This window comes from Balaenoptera borealis, assembly GCF_965194805.1.
Source record: "Balaenoptera borealis genome assembly, chromosome: 14".
NCBI lineage: Eukaryota > Metazoa > Chordata > Mammalia > Artiodactyla > Balaenopteridae > Balaenoptera > Balaenoptera borealis.
The window spans coordinates 91,077,724-91,103,737 of record NC_138875.1 but is presented as its reverse complement, the minus strand read 5'-3'; the positions used below and the strand labels follow the sequence as shown (position 1 = coordinate 91,103,737).

At 47.0% G+C, this 26,014-nt stretch overlaps 1 protein-coding gene and 1 long non-coding RNA gene across 20 annotated transcripts in view; one reads left to right on the top strand and one right to left on the bottom strand.

The window, feature by feature from the left end:
- Window positions 1–26,014, top strand: part of LOC309610422 — a 487,797-nt gene that overhangs the window by 314,518 nt on the left and 147,265 nt on the right. The gene's annotated exons all lie outside the window — the stretch shown is intronic.
- Window positions 1–26,014, bottom strand: part of EP400 (E1A binding protein p400) — a 113,305-nt gene that overhangs the window by 71,195 nt on the left and 16,096 nt on the right. For 8 of the 19 annotated variants that reach the window (XM_082353154.1, XM_082353150.1, XM_082353159.1 and 5 more), the window contains 8 exons: window positions 21,516–22,867; window positions 19,888–19,998; window positions 7,840–7,930; window positions 6,324–6,431; window positions 5,456–5,817; window positions 3,085–3,378; window positions 2,309–2,494; window positions 223–363 (listed from right to left, as the gene is read on the bottom strand). In XM_082353154.1, coding sequence (XP_082209280.1) covers window positions 223–363; window positions 2,309–2,494; window positions 3,085–3,378; window positions 5,456–5,817; window positions 6,324–6,431; window positions 7,840–7,930; window positions 19,888–19,998; window positions 21,516–22,832 — 2,610 coding nt within the window. In that variant the 5' untranslated portion in view covers window positions 22,833–22,867. Of the gene's footprint in view, window positions 1–222; window positions 364–2,308; window positions 2,495–3,084; window positions 3,379–5,455; window positions 5,818–6,323; window positions 6,432–7,839; window positions 7,931–19,887; window positions 19,999–21,515; window positions 22,868–25,279; window positions 25,442–26,014 lie in introns of all 19 variants that reach the window. The other 11 variants (XM_082353163.1, XM_082353155.1, XM_082353156.1 and 8 more) reach the window with 8 other exon arrangements.

The window sequence follows — 26,014 nt, the reverse complement described above, 5'->3', positions numbered from 1 at the left end:
GAAACACAGAGGCAGAACCAGGTCTCCTGATGAGGGAACAGCCCAGAGGCGCCCAGGCGGTGCGGGCACCCAGCTGGTGCGGGCACCCGCCTTTCCAAACGACACCGCAGGCTCTACCTGTGGGATTTCCCCATCAAACAGGCAGGCAGGGCTCAGAAGGCAGCCTCACCAACCCCAACACAGTCTATGCTCCCAGGAGCCCATCAAAATTTCAGAATTTACCTGTTCAATATTTGACCAAAAATATTCTATTTCTCTAGCAGTTGACGCAGCTATTCGTCTCAATCGGTTCTGTTCTTCTCTCCTTCCCCTTTCCTCCCGAAGCTTCTTCTCTTCGTGATGACGCACTACAGTTCTGACAAGCTAGTAAATAAAAGTCCAAGAATTTTATGTTGTGCTCTGTGTCATGCTATCAGAAAACATACATAACGTTTCTTTAAACTCTTCTCAGCCCGTGACTACATATAACCCACGGAGAGACGCGCCCTCGCCTGCTCTAAGGGCGCGCGGGAGAAAAGCTGATCCCAGTGAAAACCACCCCCAACGGTCTGCTTGACTCTCCTGCAAGTGTTATTTTACCAGATACACATATTTTTCTCCAAAATGGAATATCATACTGTGCTACAATCTTCCTTTCCCCCTTCAATATATGAGTAACATCTTTCCATCAATCAACACAGATCAAAATCATTTTTAATGTGTATCATTTCCACTGTGTGAATGCAGCAAAATTTTACTCCTAGGTATGAAAAAAGTTGGGTTGGGATAATTCACATTTTTTAAGGCTTCTGCTTTAAACTGCCAAACCACTTTCCAGAATTTCTACTCTTTACATCCTCACCAGCAGTACCTCCAAAAGGTGCAGAGACGTAACTCAGAAATGGACACATCCTGAGCCCCGAGCGCAGCGGAGCTGCCAGCCCCTCAGTTCTGGGATGACCCCGAAGTGGCTTCCCACCACAGGACTCCCAGGGCCTTGTCCTGGTCAGTGCACACCCCTCGCACAAAGCCTCCTGCTCCCGGGGGTGGAGGGATGGCGCAAGGAGAGGCAGCACGCAGCCACGGCTCCCGGCGCAGCGGCCTCACAGCCCCGCTCCTCAGTGTCCATCCACACCCCTCGTCCCCTGGCCACTGCCCTGTCCAGCCCTGCGTCCACATGCTCAGGACCATCAACGTTCGTGAAAAAGGAAATGTTTAAGGAGCGATCTGGTTTTTTTCTTAAATACACACGAATCTGATTAAAGACCCTTTACACTCAGACCCTGCTGTTACCCCCTTGGTCTCGGCTTCTCTCTACCAAAACCACATGGGGAAAGCGAGGGGGAGAAGTCAGAGGAGGGAGGCGGACAGGCAAGGCACACAGGACCAACCCCCAGTCCTGAGAGTACAGGAAACGTGAAGGTGGCATCCAGGTCCGGAGGAATAAAGACACGCAGTGACGGAAGGAGGAGCAGCTGGGCCTGGAGCTACGTACACATACGCAAGGACAGCGGCTCTGCGCTCTGGGACCCAAGAGCCCTAGGAATCGGTCACTTTCCACACGGCCAGCTTTAGCAGCAGCCTCTCCTAGAGGTCCTACCCCGGGCTGGGTGCCCACTTTGGGAGCAGAGAGAAGGAAATAAACTCTGAGCCAGAACTGGAGAGAAGCTGGACCGGAAGGCTGCGGGCAGCCAGAAGGCCGGGACGAGCGCCTGAGCTGCTGGCCAGCCGACCGGCCTCTTCCCCCTTCCTGCTTTCAGCCTGGATCTGGGGGGCCACAGGCATCCTCACGCCAACTGCCAGGCAAAACTGGCCAGAAGAAGAAGCCAAATCCCAGGACAGAACTGCAGCGGGAGAGCCGTGTCTGCTCCCAGCAGCCCACGCTACAGCGCTGGGGACACAGCCCTCAGAAATGAAGCAGCACAGCAGTTACTTTCTAAATAGCAGCAAAACGTTCTCCAGTTACATCCTAAGTCAAGAAACCCTTTAGAGGGACTCCCCTGGTGGCCCAGTGCTTAAGAATCTGCCTTCCAATGCAGGGGACCCAGGTTCGATCCCTGGTCGGGGAACTAAGATCCCACACGCCGTGGGGAAGCTAAGCCCGCGCACCTCAACTAGAGAGCCCACGCGCCGCCAACTACAGAGCCCACGTGCTCTGGAGCCTGTGTGCCACAACTAGAGAGCCAACACAGCCAAATAAATAAGTATTTAAAAAGAAAAAGAAACCGTTTAGAAAGTGGAGCTGGGAGACCTCCGTCTGCACACTTTTAAGCCCCTGGCGCTGCATGATGACCCCTGGGCACTGCGGCGGCCTGTGTCTCAAACCCACCTTCTTGGCAGCGGCCACCTTCCACCGCCTCTCCTGGGCGAAGTCTGCGGCCATCCACTGCATCTCCTCCAGCAGGCAGTCCCAGTGCGATCTGGGCCGCGGCGCCTCCTGCAGCTTGGGCAGCCGCCTGAGGGACCACAGGCCTTCTTTCCTTAAATCTGCTATCCGCTGATGGATCTGGTTCTCCTGCAAGGAGCACGGGGGTGGAAGACGTCCAGCACAGTTTCAGCGCAAGCCACTGATGCACACCCCAGTCAGTGCGACCCTGCTACGTGCAAGTCTCAGCAACAAAGAAGAGTTGCTGAACAAGGCTCTACGAGAGGGCAGAGGCAAAGGTGTGCGACCTCCCAGGAGCCCCGTCCTGGAAACCCGGGACAGAGCTCCCAGATCAGTGCTCACGGCGGAGCCCTTACAAATAACTGCTCAGTCGCCCAGCAAACAGCAAGCGCTCACTAGGTGCAGGCCGTGAGCTGCACTGGCCCGGGCAGCCTCCCGAGGGCTCTGAGCTCTCAGCCTGCACCCCACGCCCCCCTCCCCCTGACTGCTGATACCAGCACAGAAGAGACCTTCTCCACACCAGTCTAGCTGCGCCTCCGGCAGGACAGGGCCAACTACGCGGTTTTAATCTTGGTTTCTCCGGATCACAAACCTTACTATCAGGTGTTCCATCTTACACTACTGCCCCCTGAGAAAGTGAAAGCACACGCGTTCCACAGGCTGGAGGATACGGTACGCTCTCCTTGAGCACTTTCAAGAGCTTCTGTAGGTGCACTTACCAGCGCTATCTGTTCTGCCAGCTTGTCCTGAGAGCCGTCGTGGGGCGCGGCGGCATTCTGAGCAGGGCTCTGTGGTTTCGGGGGCGCCGACACAGCTGCCCCCGGGGAGCGGGCGAGGACCGGAGACAGCGACTTGGCTGCCGGGGAGGGTCTGTTCACCGGGGAGGCCCGTGCAGGCGAAGGCCCCGGGCCTGAGCCACCGGCGGGGGCACCGGTCGAGGCAGAGGAGGCGGAGGGCAGGGGCCGCGGGCAGGGCTGGGCGGGGTCCACGGGCGGTCTGGGCGGCGCCGCCGTCTGGCAGGGAAAACAGGGCTCAGCACCGTGCCCGGGACCCGCAGGCCAGCTGGAGGCCCCTGCGCAACGCCCCCGCCCCGCCCCGCCCCGCCCCAGCAGCGCAGACCGACCAGCGGGCCCACCGCGGACCACAGGGCCACGCGCACTAGCCGTGCCTACAGAAGAGAGGAAGCCCTGCTGGTCCACAAAGCCACACCAGAGCTCCCTGTGAACGGTGCCTTCACATACGGTCTTATGTCGGCTTTTTTTTTTTTTTTGCTTTTTCCAGCTTTTTCAAGTAATTTTTTAGGATTTTTGATTGTAGAAACTTCTTAACTGAGAAGTACCAAATGCTCCCCATGTACCTGTTCTCTGAAGGGCAAAGACAAACTCCACGCGGCCCTCTGGCGGTGGGCAAGCTGTAAGGTTAGAAACCCTCCTCTGTGCCGTCCCGAGGGCCGAGCCTGTAGAACTGAGGAGCCCCTCCGCCCAGCCCTCCCCGGGCCGAAGGTGAGCTTAGATTCACCCGGGAATTCCGGCCGGGAGGAAGTGGGGGGCAGGGAGCAGGGAAGGCAAGGCCCTGCCGCGCCAGGAGGCCTGAGGACAGAGCGACGCGCACGCGGTGCGGACGAGACAGCGCGGCCAAGGCCGGGCCCCTCACGGCGCGCAGCCTCTCCGCCCACCTCTAAGGAGATCTCCTCCACCTCAGCGGTGGTAAACTGTGGCCGGCCACACACTCTGGGAGAGTTCCACAGGCCACGGCCGCTCGTCTGTGGGCCCTGGCGCTGCTCTCACCTTCAGCGGCGGAGCTGAGCGACTCAACAGGAACCGCACGGCCTGCAAGCCTGAAATACCCTTACGCTCCCTCTCTGTGGCCCTTTACAGAAGAAGTCTGCCGGCCCCGCCCAATCTGGAAGGAACAGAACTCCACGGCTTCTGTAAGGAGCTTCTCTAAAATCACATTCCACAGCTCACACCATCGACAACAAGGGCGGGAAATAAACCCAAGAAAAACGTCTGTGCTGCGTGAGGTCGGTACCAGGCTCGATGACAGTGCTGGAAACAGAGAGCCTCACTTCCACGGAAACCGCAAGCCTGCGAAGGCCCAAGCAGCTCAGAGCCCTGGCGGGGGAAGCGGGTGCTCCTTCCCAAGGTGCACAAACGGCTCCACAATCAGCCCAGGGGGCCAGTCACAGCCCCTCCAGCACTGGCTGACCAACCTCGCCAAGTTACCTGGCCTCTCTGGCCTCGGTCTCTTCGTAGCTAACGGGCGTGATGAAGATTCTACCACAGAGGGGTGCCAGGTAGAGGAGAGCAGGTAACGGCCCGGCAGTGCCCATCACCACGCCTTGCACCCGGCAGGCGGTGAGGGAACGGCAGCACCCTTACGTGAGAGCAAACGTCTACAATCACCAGAAGAACCCGAACTCCAAGCCCAGCTAGGAACTCCCCTTGCTAACGAGGGAGAGGGGAGGGGAAGGGGAGGTTTTCCTAAGCGGCTGACCACACGCTGCTGAGACGAGCCTCTGAAGACACTGCCTCTGGCCCCTGTGGCGCCCCAGACCCATGCTCCACAAACGCTCCTCAGGGGCCCCACATGGTCTACTGCACACGTTTCAAAACGACGTCTGGGTGAAGTTAATTCGTGGAGGAGGAGCGGCGTTATGAGCCCTGGAAACGTGTATCAAGCCTGGAAAGCAGCCTCACCCACGCGCGTGGAGTGGAGCGTCCGGGGGAGGCACCGGGAACAGAGACTGGCGGACGGTCCGGAGCTGCGGGGAGCCCCACCGCCCCCAGGCCTCCGCGCCTACGACCGCGTGTTACTCGGCACATCGGGTGGGACAAGGGCCACCGCGCCCCCTGCGTGGCTCCCTGTGCCGAGGGCAGCACGCAGAATCGTGTCGTTTTCTGACACTTTAATAACAGTAACTGCGACTGCACAGTAAATTTATGCTGCAGCTACTGAACTGACTGTTGCACGGTGGAGAGCGAAGCGCTGGGAGAGAGGGAGCTACCCAGCTGGGCACCGTCCTGTCCAGCACACAGCCTATCTCTTCCTCCGCCTCTAACTCGGGGAACGGCCGGGGGCCCGGAGTACCTGCGGCTGGGACGGGAGCGGAGGGGCCTGCATCTGCGCCTTCGCGGGCACCGGGACGTGGAGGGCCGCGGGGAGCTGGCCGGGCGGGGGCGCCGGGGCGGGGGCGTTTGGCGGCTGTGTCTTCACCGGCACCGGGAGCGGGGTCTGCGGCTCTGCCGTCTGCGGCTGTGGGGGGAACTGCAGCGCCGGCGGCAGGGGCGCGGCGGGGAGGCCGGCGGGGGGCAGCCTGGCGGGCAGCTGCGGCGGCGGCGTGTGCAGGCTGGCGGCGTTCTGCACCGGGGGCCCCGTGGAGGGGTCGTACCGCTGCTGGCTCTGCTTCTGGCCGGCGAGCTGAGTGGCCTGCGGCGCGGGCGGCATTCCCCCTGCAACAGAGGGCAGACCCGCCGGCCCTGACTCCGGGGCTTGGACTCCACCTGCCAGCGCCGCCTCAGACCCTGCACTCGCAACACACACTCAAACGGGAGGTTTACCTGCTGGGAGATCTCTGTGTATTAGGTCTAACGTGATAAATGAGCACACAACAAAGGAAAGAAAGGCGCTCGGCCTTTGCGCGTTAGCACCAAGCAGAGCAGGCACGGAATAACCGCAGGGCCCCTGCCACAGCAGCAAGTCAGAAAAAACACAGGAGGGAAAACCGGAGAGAAGCTGAGGACAGTGGGACGTGCGGCTCTGCGGAAGTGCCAAGAGCTGGTCTCGGTGGTTTCTTCATACTGTGCAAAGTGGGACTCAGAGGAACGTCCCAATGGCAGAAACCACCTCAGATATGCTACCTGGACTGCACACGTTTTAGTCTGCTGCTGCTTCCTTAAGCCCTCTCTGCACTCCCTCTTTCTGAGCTAAGAGAGCTAGTTCTGGCGCTGGGTCTTACCTTGAACTGTCGGCATTAACTGCTGGAGAGGAACTCCTGTATTCACCCCTGGGTGCTGGAAAACTACCCCTTGGTGACCCACTTCGAGTCGAGGTCTCTTAGACTGCTCTAGAATAATTTTCAGAAAAGGTGCAGTTTGATGTAAAAATAAAACCACAAAAGTAGTAGAAAAAACATGTGTAAGTGTTTTTATCATCTTTGAACAGAGAGGCCTTTCTATGCATGAACCAAAATGCAGAAGCCATAAAAGATAAGGTTGATAAATATAATTTCTTTCCGTTAAAAATTTGTAAATATAAGGAAAAGCATCATAAAAAAGGCAAAGGACAAGCGTCAACCTAAGAGACAATTATCTGCAACATACATAACGGGCAACATTCATAAAGCTCTTACAAATTAATATGAAAAGGATCAACAACCAGACAGACAAAACGGGCGAAGAATACAAACAGCGGGCAGGGGGACACATTCACAAACGGTTACAAACATGAAGCGACAACTGAAACTGTATCAAAATGAAAGAAATCCATTACCAAGACAAAGATTTTATTTTTTACCCATTGGATCGACAAAGATTAAAAGATACCTAATAAAATGGCCAAAATTTGAGAGAACCAGAAATTGCTGATGGGAGCAAAAACTGACCCTACCCTTTGGGAGGGCAACTTAGCCTCACTAATACTTAACTATGCACACATTTTGATCTAGCAATTTCACTCTTGGAGCGCTGCTTTTAGATACATGGACAGACATGTATAGAAAAAAATGTGAAACGAAATGTTCAATCAGGTTTCGATTACAACAGAAAAAAGGAGATACTAACAAATGAACGCTACCACCGGTCTGATGAATCAAGAAGGGGGCACCCATGCAGTGGGTGTATCAGAAAGAACGCGGTCCAGGACCGGGAAAGATGGCTTAGTCAGTTAATATTAAAGACATAACAGTGCATATATATATAGGATCACGTTTGAACTTTCCCAGAATGGCACACCTGTAGCAATGCCTGTCTGTGAAACTGAACAAACGTAGCCAGCTCTGTGGCTAGGGAATGGGGAAGGAATACCAAACCAGGGACAGACTTAAACTACACCCTTCTAAACTGTTTGAATCTTTTACACAAAATGTGTATTAAGTTCCTAAGTTGGAGAAAAAATTCAGTTTGAAAAATGAATGACAATTTGAAAAGGCAGATGGCTTTACACTTAGTCATGTCATGAGGACTAAACAGCCTACAAATGCACACAGAAAATCAAACTGGAATATACCTGTTCAACTGACAAATTTCTAACTTCAGTATACATAAACATGCACATAAATATTTTGTTTAGCTGACATAAATATTTTGTTTAGCTGATTACCACCAAAAGAAAAATTAACTTTCAAAGTAGAAACTAACCAAAACTAAGTTCCTTAGGGGCCATGCTTTAGAAACAGGTGGCCACTACACTAGAATTCCCAAACTAAGTCGCTAACTGGCTCCGGAGGGCCTTTCAGCCTGTGCTCCGTGACATACCTGCCGGAGGTCCCGCCTGCTGCCTCTTAAAGGGGTCCGTTTCGATCACACTGCCAGCCCCTGCCACCAGGGTCCCTGCAAGGGCTTGCTGCTGGAAAAAAATAAAAAAGGAAAAACTGAGATTTTCATAATTTAAATGCATTACAAGAATGAATATAAACTAAAACTATGATAATTATCCCAAACACTGACTTCCCTTCTTTTTAAGAAGAGAAATGTCATCTACCCAATGTATTATAATAAATATTTTAAAGTTCTAACTTACCTCTGGAGGATAAAAAAGGATTTGCATTCTGGTTTTAAATGGAATTTCAGATCAATGCAAATCTAGAGTCCTTCAGAAATGAGCTGGCTTTGCACACACAACGACAGCAGAAGCTAATGCAGGAAACATGAGTCTCATCGAGCACTACAACTTAGCCTCTGATCAGTCACACTGCCTGCCATCACTCAGCCCGCCAAAATCACAAAAGCTGAATGATAAGAAGAAAGACTGAAACTGTCTTCCTACTGGAAAATGGCACTAAAACTGCAATTAATAACTATGTAATTGACTTCAAAATGGTACTGCAGTTAGTACCCTACTTGATATATAGATGTGTGAAATACATACAGGTTATTTAAAATGTTGAAGTGAAAAGCTACTGGCAAAGACAGAAACTAGCTGACTCTGGGCGCCCTACACCTTTGACACCTCTGCACTACCCCTGAAGGGCTACTGAAGACTAAGAATGATGTTTAACAGTTGCTAATTTTTTAAATAATTCAATTATATCCACTCTACTTAGCGAGGCATTTTAAATGCAAAAGTTACAGATGTCTGAATGAAGAAACTGCCCATGAGAGTGGCTACTGACCCCAGCATCCCTACCAATGGACACTACACTGCCAGGACCATCCATGCTGCACGTTTTGCCTCACATGGGGAAAGGCCTCAGAGTAATGAAAAGGGAAAGTAAGCACCCCCTGTTTACATTTAACAAAGATGGGGGGAGGAAGTAAGAGAGGGAAGGAGGGAGAAGAGAAAAGAATGATTTAAAAAACAGACAATATGTGAACAGTGGTTGTCTCTGGGGACAAGATTACAATCAATTTATAATTTGTGTGTGTGTGCACTTTTCTAAATCTTCTAAAAGTTTTGCAATGAACATGTATTACTTCTGTAATCAAAAAAAGGTGTTGTTTTTTTTTAATAAAAGAAATTGATACAGGGTTCTGTGTCCAGTAATGGCCAAGTACTTCCTGTTGGACTAAACACATTCCAGACAAATATAAACTCTAAAAGAAATATAAAAAATGTGAAAAGGTGGGCAGATACAGCATGGGCCTCGATACTTGCAAGGAGGGACTGAAACTAGGAGACGTTTCTGGGTTTACGGCATTTGGCACAAGGGCAGGTCCCAGTCTCAGACCCAGAGAGGGAGGGCCTCACTGGCTTGAAGACCATTCGGACGGAGAGCAGGAGACCAGAGAGGAGACAGGTAAAGGAGAATTGCCACAGGAGGCAGCAGAGATGGGTCCCAAGCTCCCCTTTTTTCTGGCTGCCTCCTGACCACCCACATGCCAAGATGCCAAGCACAGGCCAGCGTAACCACACTGAGATCTCAGGAGGCAGAGTCTACAGTTTCAGTCCAATCACATTAACTAGATGTGAAAGCAAACCAGCAGAACTCCTCAGAAGGATATAACAGAACTCAGGGTCTCTGCAACCTATCATTCACGACACCCAAAACCCAATTCGAAATCAATCAACGTGATACACCATATTAACAAAATGAAGGATGAAAACCATATGATCATCTCAATAGATGCAGAAAAAGCTTTTGACAAAATTCAATACCCAATTCTGATAAAAAACCCTCCAGAAAGTAGGCACAGAAGGAACTTACCTCAACATAATAAAGGCTATATATGATAAATCCACAGCCAACATCGTTCTCAATGGTGAAAAACTGAAACCATTTCCACTAAGCACAGGAACAAGACAAGGCTGTCCACTCTCACCACTATTATTCAACACGGTTTTGGAAGTTTTAGCCACAGCAATCAGAGAAGAAAAAGAAATAAAAGGAATCCAAATCAGAAAAGAAGTAAAACTGTCACTGTTTGCAGATGACATGACACTATACATAGAGAATCCTAAAGATGCTACCAGAAAACCACTAGATAGACCTAATCAGTGAATTTGGTAAAGTAGCAGGATACAAAATTAATGCACAGAAATCTCTTGCATTCTTATATACTAATGATGAAAAATCTGAAAGAGAAATTAAGGAAATACTCCCATTTACCACTGCAACAAAAAAAATAAAATACCTAGGAATAAACCTACCTAAAGAGACAAAAGACCTGTATGCAGAAAACTATAAGACACTGATGAAAGAAATTAAAGATGATACCAACAGATGGAGAGATATACCATGTTCTTGGATTGGAAGAATCAATATTGTGAAAATGACTATACTACCCAAAGCAATCTACAGATTCAATGCAATCCCTATCAAACTACCAATGGCATTTTTCACAGAACTAGAACAAAAAATTTCACAATCTGTATGGAAACACAAAAGACCCCGAAGAGCCAAAGCAATCTTGAGAAAGAAAAATAGAGCTGGAGGAATCAGGTTCCCTGACTTCAGACTATACTACAAAGCTACAGTAATCAAGACAGTATGGTACTGGCACAAAACCAGAAATATAGATCAATAGAACAGGATAGAAAGCCCAGAGACAAACCCACGCACATATGGTCACCTCATCTTTGATAAAGGAGGCAAGAATATACAGCAGAGAAAAGACAGAAGTGGTGCTGGGAAAACTGGACAGCTACATGTAAAAGAATGAAGTTAGAACACTCCCTGACACCATACATGCAGAAAAACCTCAAAATGGATTAAAGACCCAAATGTAAGGTCAGACACTATAAAACTCTTAGAGGAAAACATAGGCAGAACACTCTATGACATAAATCACAGCAAGATGCTTTTTGACCCACCTCCTAGAGAAATGGAAATAAAAAGAAAAATAAACAAATGGGACCTAATGAAACTTAAAAGCTTTTGCACAGCAAAGGAAACCATAAAAAAGACGAAAAGACAACCCTCAGAATGGGAGAAAATATTTGCAAACAAAGCAACTGACAAAGGATTAATCTCCAAAATATACAAGCAGCTCATGCAGCTCAATATCAAAAAAACAAACAACCCAACCCAAAAACGGGCAGAAGACCTAAACAGACATTTCTCCGAAGAAGATATACAGATTGTCAACAATCACGTGAAAAGATGCTCAACATCACGAATCATTAGAGAAATGCAAATCAAAACTACAATGAGGGGGCTTCCCTGGTGGCGCAGTAGTTAAGAATCTGCCTGCCAATGCAGGGGACATGGGTTCGAGCCCTGGCCCGGGAAGATCGCACATGCTGCGGAGCAACTAAGCCCGTGCACCACAACTACTGAAGCCTGCACGCCTAGAGCCCGTGCTCCACTACTAGAGAAACCACCACGATGAGAAGCCCGCACACCACAACGAAGAGTAGCCCCTGCTCGCAGCAACTAGAGAAAGCCCGCACAAAGAAACGAAGACCCAACGCAGCCAAAAATAAAAACAAACAAATAAATAAATAAATTTATAAAACAAAAAAACAAAAAACTACGAGGTATCACCTCATACCGGTCAGAATGGCCATCATCAAAAACTCTACAAACAATAAATGCTGGAGAGGGTGTGGAGAAAATGGAACCCTCTTGCACTGTTGGTGGGAATGTAAATTGATACAGCCACTATGGAGAACAGTATGGAGGTTCCTTAAAAAACTAAAAACAGAACTACCATACGACCCAGCCAGCCCACTACTGGGCATATACCCTGAGAAAACCATAATTCAAAAAGAGTCATGTACACAATGTTCACTGCAGCTCTATTTACAACAGCCGGGACATGGAAGCAACCTAAGTGTCCATCGACAGATGAATGGATAAAGAAGATGTGGCACATATATACAATGGAATATTACTCAGCCATAAAAAGAAACGAAATTGAACCATTTGTAATGAGGTGACCCAGAGTCTGTCATACAGAGTGAAGTAAGTCAGAAAGAGAAAAACAAATACCGTATGCTAACACATATATATGGAATCTAAAAAAAAACGGTTCTGAAGAACCTAGGGGCAGGACAGGAATAAAGACGCAGACATAGAAAATGGACTTGAGGACACGGGGAGGGGGAAGGGTAAGCTGGGACGAAGTGAGAGAGTGGCATGGACATATATACACAACCAAATGTAAAAGAGATAACTAGTGGGAAGCAGCCGCATAGCACAGGGAGATCAGCTCAGTGCTTTGTGACCACCTAGAGGGGTGGGATAGGGAGGGTGGGAGGGAGATGCAAGAGGGAGGGGATATGGGGATATATGTATACGTATAGCTGATTCACTTTGTTATACAGCAGAAACTAACACAACATTGTAAAGCAATTATACTCCAATAAAGATGTTAAAAATATATATTAAAAAAAAAAAAATTACTCCAAAACACAGAGACAAGAAAACACAGCCATACTCAAAACAATCAATGGACACCAACCCCCAGACAACTCACATTCTGGAATTAGCAGCAGGGATTTTACGGTAGGTTTAATAAGTATGCCCAAGGACAAAGAAGTATGTTGTAATGAAAGACGAGAGGAAATCTTGACAGAAAAAAATAAACGATTAAGAAACAGAACCAATCTGAAAAAGAATATATATATCGCTTTGCTGTACACCAGAAACACTGTAAATCAACTATACTTCAGTAAAAAAATAAAAATTAAAAAAAAAAAGAGAATCAAACAGAGACCCTAGAACAGAAAAAGTGTCTGAAATTTTAAAAATTCATTGGATAGGCTGAAGAGTAGAGTGGGGACGCAGAGGTCAGTGAATTGAAAACAGATTCTTGAGAGAAGAACAAGAGGAAGCCTGGACTTCAAGACTCAGCAGATGGCATAGTGCTGCTTAAGGATGGACGACAGATAAAAACAACTGAGCAGAGAGCCCAGAGGGAGACTCAAACTTACACAACCTCACCAGTTCCTAAAGACTCCAAAGCAACCCAAATGGAATGAAAAGTCTTTTCAACCAAATGATGCTAGAAGACTGGATATCCATGTGAAAAAACTGATAAATTGAACTTCATTAAGATAAAAAACTAAGGAGCTTCCCTGGTGGCACAGTGGTTAAGAATCCGCCTGCCAATGCAGGGGACACGGGTTCAAACCCTGTTCCAGGAAGATCCCACATGCTGAGAAGCAACTAAGCCCGTGAGCCGCAACTACTGAGCCTGTACTCTATAGAGCCCACGAGCCACAACTACTGAAGCCTGTGTGCCTAGAGCCTGTGCTCCGCAACAAGAGAAGCCACCACAATGAGAAGCCCGCGCTCCACAACGAAGAGCAGCCCCCGTGCGCGGCAACGAAGACCCAATGCAGCTAAAAATAAATAAATAAATAAAATTTAAAAAGAATAAAAAAATCAGTAGTTGGGGGATAAATCAGGAGCTTAAGCTTAAAATATACACACTACTATATAAGAATAGATAACCAACAAGGACCTACTGGAAACTATACTCAATATCTTATAATAACCTATAATGGAAGAAAATGTAAAAAAAAGAATATACATATATTTATATACATGTGTGTATAACTGAATCACTTTACTGTACACCTGAAACTAACACAGCATTGTAAATCAACTATATTTCAATAAATTTTTTTTAAATGGCAAAAAAAAAAAAAATCAATAGTTGGGGTAGGGTTACAGAACTATAATTATTCATTCCCTTTAACACTATAATCACTGAAAAATAATCTCCACTTAGGATTTTTTAAGATCTAAATAACTGTAATAAAAACTATTTTAGGGAATTCCCTGGCAGTCCAGTGGTTAGGACTCAGCGCCTCCAGTGCCATAGGCCCGGGTTCAATCCCTGGTCGGGGAACTAAGATCCCACAAGCGCAGCCAAAAAAAAAAAAAAAAAAAAGAAAGAAAAAAGAAAAAAATACTACCTCAAAGTCTTTTGGAAGCAGACAGAAATTAATATACTGTATATGTAATACAAGGAATTCTGAATTTATTTCTAGAGTTTCATTGGTCAATATAAAAATTCTACAACTGGTTGTAAATAATAAAACTCATACTGAGATTTTTTTTTTTCCAAAGAAAACAAAGGGTATGTTTTTTCATTTCAATTCTTTCCTGACAGATTCTCCATCTTCTTGTCTCCTTAGACATCCACTAGTATTTGCGACAAAGATCTATAATTCAAAATGGAGATTCCTTGGTTTTCCTCTTTTAGGTCTCTTAAATATTTATAATATTAAATAATGTGATTTTTAAAAGCATAGTAAAATTAATCATAGAATTTTTTTTTAAAAATTTTTTCAAAATTTGAATAGGCTTTTCTCCAAAGATATACAAATGACCAACAAGCACATTAAGATGCCCAACGTCATTCATCATAAGAGAAATGCAAAAGAAAACACAATGAGACACCACTTCACACTCACTAGGATGGCTAGAATTTTTTTTAAAAGGAAAGTAAGAGTTGGCAAGGATACAGAAATATTGGAACCTTTGTATATTGCTGATGGGATGTAAAACGGGGTAGCTACTAAGTATTTATAGTGGCATTATTCGCAATAGCCAAAAGCTGCAGACAGTCCAAATATTTATCAAGAGGGGATAAATAAAATGTAGCATACCCATACAGTGGAAATACCCTCTACTATAAAAAGTTATGAAGTACTGAGGCATGCTACAATGTGGATGAACCTTGAAAGCATCATGTTAAGTGAAAGAAACCAGACACAAAACATTGCACGATTCCACACCAGGTAAATCTATGGAGACAGAATGCCGACTGGTGGCTGCCAGTGGCTGGAGGAGCAGGTACTGGGGAGTGACTGCTTTTTGGGAATGGGGTTTTCTTTTAAGACAATAAAGATATTTTAGAAACTGATATCCATAATAGTGGTTGCTTAACACTGTGAATGTACTAAGTGCCACTGAATATTAGGTGGTTAATATAAAAATGGTTATGTGAATTTCACTTATTTGTGCATAATCACAGAATTTAAACAGTAGGATGTGAGTGTCCACTGAACACTGTTCAGCTTTCCTGTTTGAAATTTTTCATAATAAAATGCTGAGAATTAGAAAAACTTATAAGTTTAAAAAGTAATGATAAAGCAATCACCCGTGTACTCATCCCGAGGCTTAAGAATAAACTGTTACGCACGCCCTGGAGACCCCACTCACTCTGAAGGCATCCCCCTCCCCACCTGAACCGTGTGTGAACATTCTCCCCTGGTGCCATCACCTACAGGCTTAGCTCCACGCTACGCTGTGTTTGGTTTTGCTTCCTAGTGAACTTTACCTGAAGGAATGCTGCAGCTGGGCTCTCCCATAACCCCTTCTGTTCCACAGGGCGCTGCTGAGACCCGCCCACAACGACTCACTCATTTTCACTACTGATTACTATTAGCATTCCTCTGTATGAATGTGCACGACCCACTGATCTGTTCTACTGCTGACGGACATTATGCTTCTTTCCAGTTTGGGGTTATTAGAAGAAACGATGCTGCTGGGAACATTATGAGATGTGTTTTCTGGCACACAAACACAAGAATACCTTTAGAGCATGCTGTTTGGATCAAAAGGGCCTACCTACCCACACTCACCTTTTCCAGATCATGTGAAATGTTTCCATGCTACACTCCCGATCAACAGTGGGTAAGAATCTCATAGACCTAAATCAACAGATTCTATCCAATTTAATTTCTGGCAATCTGGTGAGTATGACAGTAAATCCGAGGGTTTAATGTGTGTCACTGTGGAGACCATGCACCTAAGTTTACAGGCACTCCCTGCCCTCCACTGTCCCACGGTTCTCATGCAAATATTTATCAATGTGGTCTATAAACGCACTGATGTATTACATTCCTCTAAGCACTAACAGGAAATCTGTCCCACTAACAAATTTTCTGACAATTTCCAATTCAAGAAATTTTATCTTCAGTTGTATCAAATTCATTACAAGAACACCCAAATATTGGGTTCAAATTATTATTCCCCACCAAAAAGAACCCGGTTCCTTGGAGAAATGACTGATTCCTGGACTGAATCAAGGCATGTGCAAGATAAACTTTAAACATTTTGTGCCAGAATGTAAGGAAGTACTTAGAGAGTGACAGGGATGTGTCACAAGTATACTAGAGCCCGCTTGAAAGGGTCCCCATTGGTCAAATTACAGATAATTGGAACATCAAAATAAACAGTAATAGTAGAATAAATAGTAACAAACCGGGGCAGGGGGGCTGGGTAGCGGACGACTGGCAGGGCATGAGGAGACTTGATGGAAGTGGACACCCTGACACGTGGATGGGTTACATGGGCACTTGTCAAACTCAACAAATTCTAACATTTAAGATCTGTGCATTCCCTGCCTACAAATTATACCTTAATATGATATAATTCACCCCTTTTACAGACCGAAAAAGAAAAATCAGATGATTATGTGAATAGATGCAGCAAATAGTATTTGACAAAATTCAACATCCATTCATGATAAATACTAGGAATAAAGGAATTTCCTTAACCTGATAAAGGACAGCTACAAAATCTACAGCTAACATCATACTCAATGGTGAAAGACTAAATGCTTTCCCCCTAAGACCCAGAAGGTAAGAATGTCTGTTCTTATCACTCCTATTCAGCATCACAGTGGAAGTCCATGCCAGTCCATGCCATTGCCAGTGCAAATACGGCAAGAAAAAGAAATAAAAGGCATACAGATAGGAAAAGAAAATATAAATCTTGCTTTCTTTGCAGACATGATTCTCTAGGTAGAAAATCCCATGGAATCTACAAAAAAGCTCCTAAAACTAATAAATGAGTTTAGCAAGGTTGCATAATCAACTGTATTCCTATATACTTGCAATGAACAACTAGAAAAAAATTTTTAAATTTAAGTACCATCTATAGCACCACAGAAAAATTGGAATAGCTGGGTATAAGTCTAACAAAATATACATAGAATTTGCATGCTGAAAACTACAAAATACTGATGAAAGAAATCAAAGAAGACAAAAATAAATGGAGAATATACCATATTCCTGGCCTGGAAGACTCAACGTTGTCAAGATATTACTTCACCCCAAACAGGTCAATAGAGTCAATGTAATCCCAATCAAAATCCTAGCAGGATGTTCTATGGATATCGACAAGCTGATTCTAAAATGTATATGAAAAGTGAAAGGAACCAGAATGACCAAAACAGTTTTGGAAAAGAACAAAGTTGAAGAACTCACACTAACTGATTTCAGGACTTACTACAAAGATACAGTAGTAAAGACAGTGTGGCATTAAGCAAAAAGATAGACACAGAGATCAAAGGAAGAGAAGAGAGCCTAGAAACAGACCCATACAGACAGGATCAACTGATTTCTGACAATGATGCGAAGTCAATTCAGCAGATACAAAACAGTCTTTTTAAGAAACAGTGCTCAACTAACTGGCTGTCAATATACGAAGAAATAAACTTCTACTGATGCTTGCATGTTATACAATACTTTACTCAAAATGGATCACAGACCTAAATGTAAAACATAAAACTATACAACTTCTAAAAAAAAAAAAATTAGAGGAAATTTTTGTGACCTTGGGTTGAGCAAAGAGTTCTTATATATCAAAAGCACAGTCCATAAAAGAAAAAACAACGATAAAAGAGGCCACATCAAAATTCAGAACTTCTGCTCTGTAAAAAACAATATAAAAAAAGAAAAAGATAGAGCACAGAATGACAGAAAAATATTTGCAAATTTATATCTGACAAAAAGCTTATATCCAAATTATATAAAGAATTCTCAAATGCAACAATAAAGCAAAAGACTCAATGGAAAAAAAATGAAGGAAATGAACAGATACTTCACCAAAGAAGATATACAAATGGGAAATGAACATATGAAAAGTTGTTCAACATCATTAGTCTTTAGAGATATGCAAGTTAAAACCACTGCATACATATTAGAATAACTACAGAAGAAAACCGACAAGAACAAGTAGTGGGGAGGATGCAGACAGAAGGAACCCTCAGTCACTGCTGGCGGGAATGTGAAACGGAACAGCCACTGCGGAAAGTTTGGCAGTTGCATATAAAACTGAATGTACGCTTAGTAACAACCCAGAAACCTGTCTCCTAGGTATGCCAACAACTGGAAACAACCCAACATCCTTCAAAGGGTGAATGGCTAAACAAACTGGGGAACATTCATACAATGGAATACTGCTCAGCAAAAACGGAAACAATTGGCAAATTCAACAACGTGGATGAATCTCAAATGCATTATGCTAACTGAAAGAAGCCAGACTGAAAAGGCAGCATGCATATACTATATTGTATAATTCCATTTATATTTTATTCTGGAAAAGGCAAAATCATAGACAGAGAACAAAGGTTAAGCCAGGGAGAAAATCTGATGACAAAGATGTGGCATGAGGAACATCTGGGGGGATGACAGAACTCCTCTGTTTCTTGGGTGGTGGTGGTTACACAACTCTGGGCATTTGACAAAACTCACAGAACTATAGACCAAAAAGAATAAACTTAACTGAATTAAATAAACAAATTTAAATAAACAAATATCGTTAATGACATATGAAAACGCACTGATTAAAATAAGAATCCGTATGTGAATATACGTAATGGAAGAAAAAAGAAGGCTCATCATTACAGTAGAATGCCAGCTAACGAATGCAGAAGGAATAATGGAGTTAGAAAATCCACTTTGCAATCTGTAACGTGACAGCTGACTCCAGCAAGATTCGTCAATAGATGACAGAATTAGTGGCCCATGTCAAACGACATTCTACAAAATAACTGACCTACACTTCTCAGAAATGTGAAGGCATGAAAGAGTGAGGAGTTTGTCCACATTAAAGAAGACCAGAGAGGCATGGCAACTAAACACAATGGGTGATCCCAGACTGGGAGAAAAACAACTATACAAAGGATGTCACCGGAACAAGAGACAAAATTTGCACATGAGCTGTGGCTTAATCATAGTAAAAGTTACTGTAAAATTTCCAGAATTGATTGTTATACCGTGGTTAGGTGAGGTAACACTCGTACCTGATACCATATGCTGAAGGACTTAGGGATGCAAGTGTGAGATGATGTCTGCAATTTACTCTCAAATAGTTTGGGGGAAATGTGTATGTGTGTACATATAAAAGAGAGAGAGAATGAAAATAATGCAAATGGGGCAAAAAGTTAACAACCGGTGAATTTGGGTAGAGGATATAAGGGGTGTTCTTTGTACTGTTATTGCAACTTTTATATATGTTTGAAATTATACCAAAATTAAAAATTAAAAAAAATTTAAAAACATATCACCACAAGATTCAACTGCTTTCAGAACCTAGCACAATCTACTCCAAAATGACTAGAATCTGACCTGTACTTTTAGGTTCCTGGCATTTATTAATGTAACATTGAGTGATTTAATTTTCAAAAAATTAAAAATAATCAGCTTGCATTCAATTAACATCCATTTAGAAGCCTAAGGTCCTGGTATTTTAGAAGTGTGTTTCATTTCAGCGTTTCTTCTAGCTACAGAAGATATCCAGTTATCTGTGTAATCTTTTTTTTTCTTCTGTTTGCACTGTTCTAAGACACAAGAAAGAACCAACATTTAAAACACAGCACACGAGGACTCCTGAGCACGCATTCAACAGGACTGTAGGTATCAGACGACATGCACGCTGAAGCTACGGCTGCGTTACAGGTCGACACACACAAAACATAACGCATTACGGTCTGTGCTGTCATCTACTCATGCAATTTACTTGTATAATTTTATATGCAGGAAGACTTTTTTACTTTTTTAAAGTAAGGAATGGGCTCTGGAAAAAAATGCTGAAGAGCAAATAGTAAATTGAAGGTTAAAATATCTGGATGAAGGAAAAGTTTCGGATGAGACTACATTTTAGAACCATCGAAAAGTACCTGAAATGGTTGCTGCTGGGATGAAAAAGCAGCAGAAACATTTGGAGGAAGCTGGGTTGCTATAGCAACAGGAGTACCAGTCTGCCCATCCTTTCCTGTCACAACCTTTACCTGAGAGGAAATATTTTGAGAAAAAAAGGCAACATAATTTTTAAGACTGCTCAAAATTTTGTTAGAATTTTATTGCTGATAGCTCACTGATGTCTGGTGTTTAAAAATGGAATGTTTTTGCATCAAATCCTGTAAAAGGACACAACTGATTTATGAAAGATTTATAATACCCTAACTCAACTGCAAATCTTGCAGAAACTCCAATTTAAGTCACAAGTGCAACGTCCTTAGATTCTGCAACTTCAAACTTTAAAAATGGGAATGGCGGACAGTCTTCAAGTAGCAAAGCCCTGACAACCTCATAGGCAGTTTACGCCCTGGCCTACTACATGCAGGTCACAATGGCAATGACAGATAAGGGGGATTGAGCCTATAGACAACATTGGTGTACAAACATAAAGAGAACTGAATTTCACTATTTCATGGCAACAGAGGTGAAATCCTCAAAAAAAAAAAATCATATAAACCTTTTAGAAAATAAAAATGGTTCATCCTGGAAAGGGTGTTAAAGAAAACACCAAATGGCAAAGCCACACATAATAAATATCAATGAGGAGATGCGCAAAGAGGCCAGCTTTTGTTCATCAAAGGCTGATTTCTTTGCAGAAGAACTGACAGAGATTTACATTATCTTAGCTATATCAAAAAACATAATAAGCTCCACCAACACAGTGTACAGTACACGACACAAAGGCACAAATACAGTGCACCACGGTGCACCTCACTGTCGCCCTGTCTCATCAGCTTCCTTTGTAGGAAGTACCAATAAAGGGATCTTAGGAACCGCTAAGGTACTGAGAATCCCAATTGGGGAATTTATTAAGCACCCATTCCAGGCACCCAAAAAGTTCACTATCTAAAAAAGATTCTATCTTAAATACCATTCAGTAGCTATGTGCAACAGTGTGAGTTAAATACATGACCTCAAATCTAAGAGTACATCTAAAAATTGAAAAAATTCTCAGTTGCTTTGCCATAATAACCATATTTTAATCATGAAGATACCTTATAAATGTATCTAGTGATTTAAATCGTAACTGATACACTGTAACAAGCTAGTGATTCAAATCCCTTCTTTAAAAATGACATTCATGGTGTTGAGAATCCCAATGGGTGGACCTACGTAAGTAAAATGTGAAACCTGGGCAACCAGCGGGAAGGTGCCCACACCCCTGGCTTCTGCAGGCCCTTCGGGGCTGGCCAATCTCCACACACCCAGCAGAGCACAGGGGAAAGCTGGGTCAGGCCAGGTTAGTTCCCCAAGCCGGGGAAGCATCCCTGTTCTAAATGAACTGGCAATACTCACAGCACCACTCTGCACCGTCCTCCCAACTAGAGCAGCTCTTTCCTTCCATGAAGGAAAAAGCAAATCCACCTTCCATTTTACTCCTGGATCAAATCCTTATGAAACTGCATCTTATCAACACCCCAGGCTCAGAGATTACTTTTAATTTACGGTTGCCTAGACGCAGATCCAAGTAGCACGGCCCGCTAATGATTAAACCGCTGCTTCTCACCTCATCGTTGATAACCTCCGACTTCTCTTCCTCCTCCTCCTCCTCCTCCTCCTCCTCTTCCTCCAGGTCCAAATCATTCTGCCTGAGGTAAGCCTGTAACGGGGCATAGTGCTTCTTCTTGAAAGCTAAGAAGTCCATCATGTTCCCCTGCAGGTGCTGCAGGAAGAACAGCTCGATCAAGCACTCCCTGAAGGCCGCCTTCAGGGCCTCCATCTCCCTGCAGTGGTGGTCCAGGCACTGCTTCCTCATCTGAGCCAGCTCCGGGGAGGCCGGGGGGATCTCTTCCAGTTTCCTGGGAGCCTTTCTTATCCCCGCGCTCCCCGCAGATGGGACAGGAAGGCTGGAGAGGCCCGGGGGCGCTGCGGTCCTGGAAGGGCTGGTGGGGGGCGGTGGGGACGTCATCCCAAACGCCGAAGTCCCCCCGACCCCGACCCCGGGGAGCAGAGGCCTGGTCAGCGGAGGCCCCGGCAGCACCTGCTGCTGCTGGATCAGCTGCCCCTGGATGATGCTGCTGATCTGGGGCGGCAAGCTCGTCGTGGTGATGTGGCCGGGGCTGGACAGGGGCTGCAGGCCGGCCCCGCCTGCGGCCGCGGGGCTCTGAGGTCCCAGGTGGTGGATGGTGCCCCCCGACTGCGCGTGGGGCTGCGAGAGTCTCCGTTCTCTGACCGTGATGGGCGCCCCCGTGTGCTGCAGCTGAACCTGGGCGCCCGGGGCCATCTGCGCCAGGCCCGAGCCCTCCTGGAACACGAAGTGGCCGCCACTGGACGGGCTCAGGCTGATCTGTCTCACCAGCACACTGGCGTCCACGAAGCCCCCGGTGGGACTGCTGCTGCACAGGCCCAGGCCGGGGCCAGGGGCACCCGCCCGCACGCTCTGCAGGCCCGGTCCCGGCCCGGGGCTGGGCTGGGTGGGGCTCTGAGTCTGCACCTGCTGGGACAGCGGCGAGGTGACCTGGATGTACGATGGAGACCCGTGCTCAAACCGCCTCTGCTGCGCACTGAACTGGAATCCCGGAGAAGTGGGGCTGGGGAGCGGCAGGGGGGCCAGCGTGATCTGGGGGTTCCCTCCCACCACCGGCCCCACATTCTGAAGGGCGATGTTCACGCTCTGCCCGGCCACGGGGCTGCGGTTCATCAGCTGCTGAACTTGGTAACCGGGGGACTGGGGCGCGGACGGGCTCGCCGCCGGCGCAAAGGGCGTGGCGGGGGACTGCGGGGGATTGGGACGGGCCTGCTGCTCTTCTCCTTCGCTGCCGGCGAAGGCCCTGGACCTCTGCAGCTGGTGCTGGACGTTCTGAGGGCCGCTGCCATGGTGCATGGTCGCCCTCCTTTTGTATCCAACTTAATGCTCTCCTGAAAAATCAAAGTTAAAATCAAGTTACTTAAAGGCAAACATAACCATCTGACCACTACTTATCCTGAGTACCATTTAGCAGCACTGGACAGATGCCCTGAAGGGACGTTCCCACCAGCACCAGATACAAGCCACTGTCTTACTGTCATCGAGCCCCGACGAGGGCACTGGAGACCATCTCCTTCAGCACAGAGGGGGGACGGGGCCTTCTGGCTCACTGCTGTGCCTGGGGCCAGGACGTGGCCCGGCAGGAGCAGGTGGGTGGTCCCTACCAGCTCCCGAGGACGCTAACTAGCAAACACTTGCTCAAGGCCAGCGGGGTCTGAACCTGGTGCTGGCGCTCGCGACGGGCATGTTTCTTCCGGGGAGGCTACTCCGCGGCCGGCGGCCCTGCTCCGTGCCGCCACGTGCTGGGGCGGTCCGCCCGTCTCTCCCAGTGGAGGAACGGCGCCCAGGAGGCCGCCAGTGGCTCCCACACGTGCCACCATCACATGTCATCAGAACAGAACCGCCCCTCACCAGCCGGCAGTTCTCATGAGCATCTGTGCGACGCCCCTGCAAACACCCCCGGGTTACTTGAGTGTGAACACACAGAGCCCCCAGCCCGGGTCAGACTCTGCGCGCCTGGGGGAGAGGCCCAGGCCTGGTGCCGGCCTCGCACCTCAGCCCTCTCGAGGAGCCCACCCGGGGGTGGCGGGGATCTCCGAAGAAAACCTCAGGAGAGAAGGGAGCGGCCAGGGCGGGAGAGTCCCCGTCAGGGTCCGCCAACTCTCTGGGAGCTGGGACACGGCTTTAAAGGGGCTCATGGCCCCAAGAATGCTGAGGGCCGCAGACTAGGAAAGGACGCTGAGAAAGGACGGGAGAGAGCAGAGGACGGAGCGGGAGGAGGCTACTTCCGAGGTGAGGCAGGGAGACTGCTCCCAAGTCACACCGGGCTACAGCCTCGATGTCCGCAAGCGGGCGAACCCCACGGGGAACAGGACGACAACCGCAGCCTGCCTGCTCCCCGCTGGCTGGGTCAGAAATAGCCTCCCACCGTTTACAATTCTCAAGTCTTCACTGACACACCTAGCTGCCCATTTCTTGGTGTTCCTTCCACCCTCCCCGCAAGACAAGCAGGAGCAGCCTCTCCTCTTCAGGGCATCACTACTGTTTCACTGAGAAAACGGACAAGGGATGAAAAACGTTATAAACCAAAAGTTACAAGACTGAAAAAGTGGAAATACACATTTGTATGAACACTCCCACAGTCCCAGGCCCCTGGCTGAAACACACATATATATGAAATCAAAAGCTACAGAACCCATGGGTGCACAAGTAAAGGCTGAGGAAACATAAAGATCAGTGCCTGCTTAGACTAGCAGGAGAAGGCACTCTGTCCTGATGACTGTCTCTGAAGATAGAGTCTAAAGACCACGGGCAAGCTGCAGTCAACACATCCGAACGGGAAATCAGGACCATAGCCTTAATGAGCCACCCAGGAGCCCTTTCCCACCCTCGCCCGCAGCAGAGAGCCCAGCACCATGGGTGGGAACCGTGAGCTGTGGGACACTCAAGGGCACGGGACTCTGAGGCATGCTGATTGCTTTCAAGACGAGCTTCTGGGACTTCCCTCGTGGTCCAGTGGTTAAGACTCTGTGCTCCCAATGCAGGGGGCCTGGGTTCGATCTCTGGTCAGGGAACTGGATCCCGCATGCATGCCGCAACTAAGACCCGGCGCAGCCCAATCAATCAATCAATTTTTAAAAAAGAGCTTTTGTTCCTGATCTTTTTAAACAAGCATTATGAGGAAGATTAGTGTAAAACAGACACAAAAATAGAATAATAAGAATAAACAAACACATTAGGACATATTTCGGATTATTTCCTTAAAATACATTCCCAGAATACCAAAGATGATCAATAAGAGAGAACAAAGGCCAGAAAGAAACTCTCTCACATATAATAATTTACAAAACCAGGGAGAAGGTAAGAATTACGGGGGGAAATACGTTGTGATGACTGACTGACCTGTTGAAAAAATGTGGAGGGAGACAGAGCAGATCTCAGAGGGCCCAGAGCTCAGAATGTGCGTAACAGGGTGGGCAACAACGGTGGGGAAGCAGGTCCCATTACCTTTGACCTACTAATCCAACCTCTGGGAATTGCTAAGGAAATTCACCTACGAATTTTTAAAATTATGCATAAAAATATTTATTACAGAATAATACAGTAAAAGTAAAAAGAAGCGTAACCAGAAATATTCAATGTTCAAGTTCTCGATGGAGACTATGTTATAAACATGGAAAAGTTTTTCAGATATATTATTAAGTGAAAAAGTAGCATACTAATTGTACAACTTAACCACTACTCTGTTAAAAATATAAATTAAAAAACTATCTACTGAGACACACACAAACATAAATACTGACCTTCACCTGGCGAAGGAATAAAACACCTGCAAGAGCCACACAACGCAGCCGCCTCAGCAACGTAAAGGCCGAGCTACAGACACACCCATACCACGAGGACGCCAAGGAGCACAGCCAGACGCAAGGACCACGGACTGCAGGCCACTGACGTGACAAGACATTCTGGAACAGGCAAGACCACACAGGGACAGATTAGACAGACCCTGCCAGGCTGCAGGTGGGGGAGGAGCTGAGAAGGCAGGAGGGAACTTGGGGGTGTGGAACTGGTTGGACACTTGATTTGGGACGATGGTTACAAGAATGTGTTCGTTCAAATTCAAAGAACTGTAAACTGCTCCTCGACTTTCTAAAAAGTTTCCTGACTTCAGTGAGCTTACAGTCAGGTTGGAGAAACAAACCCTATCAACTATAATGTAAAGGAACCGCTTACCTAAAACAGCATCTCCCCGAACGTGGTACAGGTGCCCCGGTGGAAAGCAAAGCCACCATCAAGGGCAAAACAACTCCCGAACTGGCGGCGGCGGCGCTGCTAACCGTGAGGTCCGCCAGCAGCTGCCGCGGGCTCTCGGGCTCATGGTCTGGGGAGGACGCTGCCCGGGAGCAGGCCGAGACCGGCAGGCCGCGCCAGCGCACCGCCGCAGCCCGCGAGGAGCGGGGACGAGCCCTCAGACCACTGGGAGCGGCGCCCACCGGGGCCACGCGGGGCTGGCGCCGTCTGTGCGGCTGCCGCTCGCT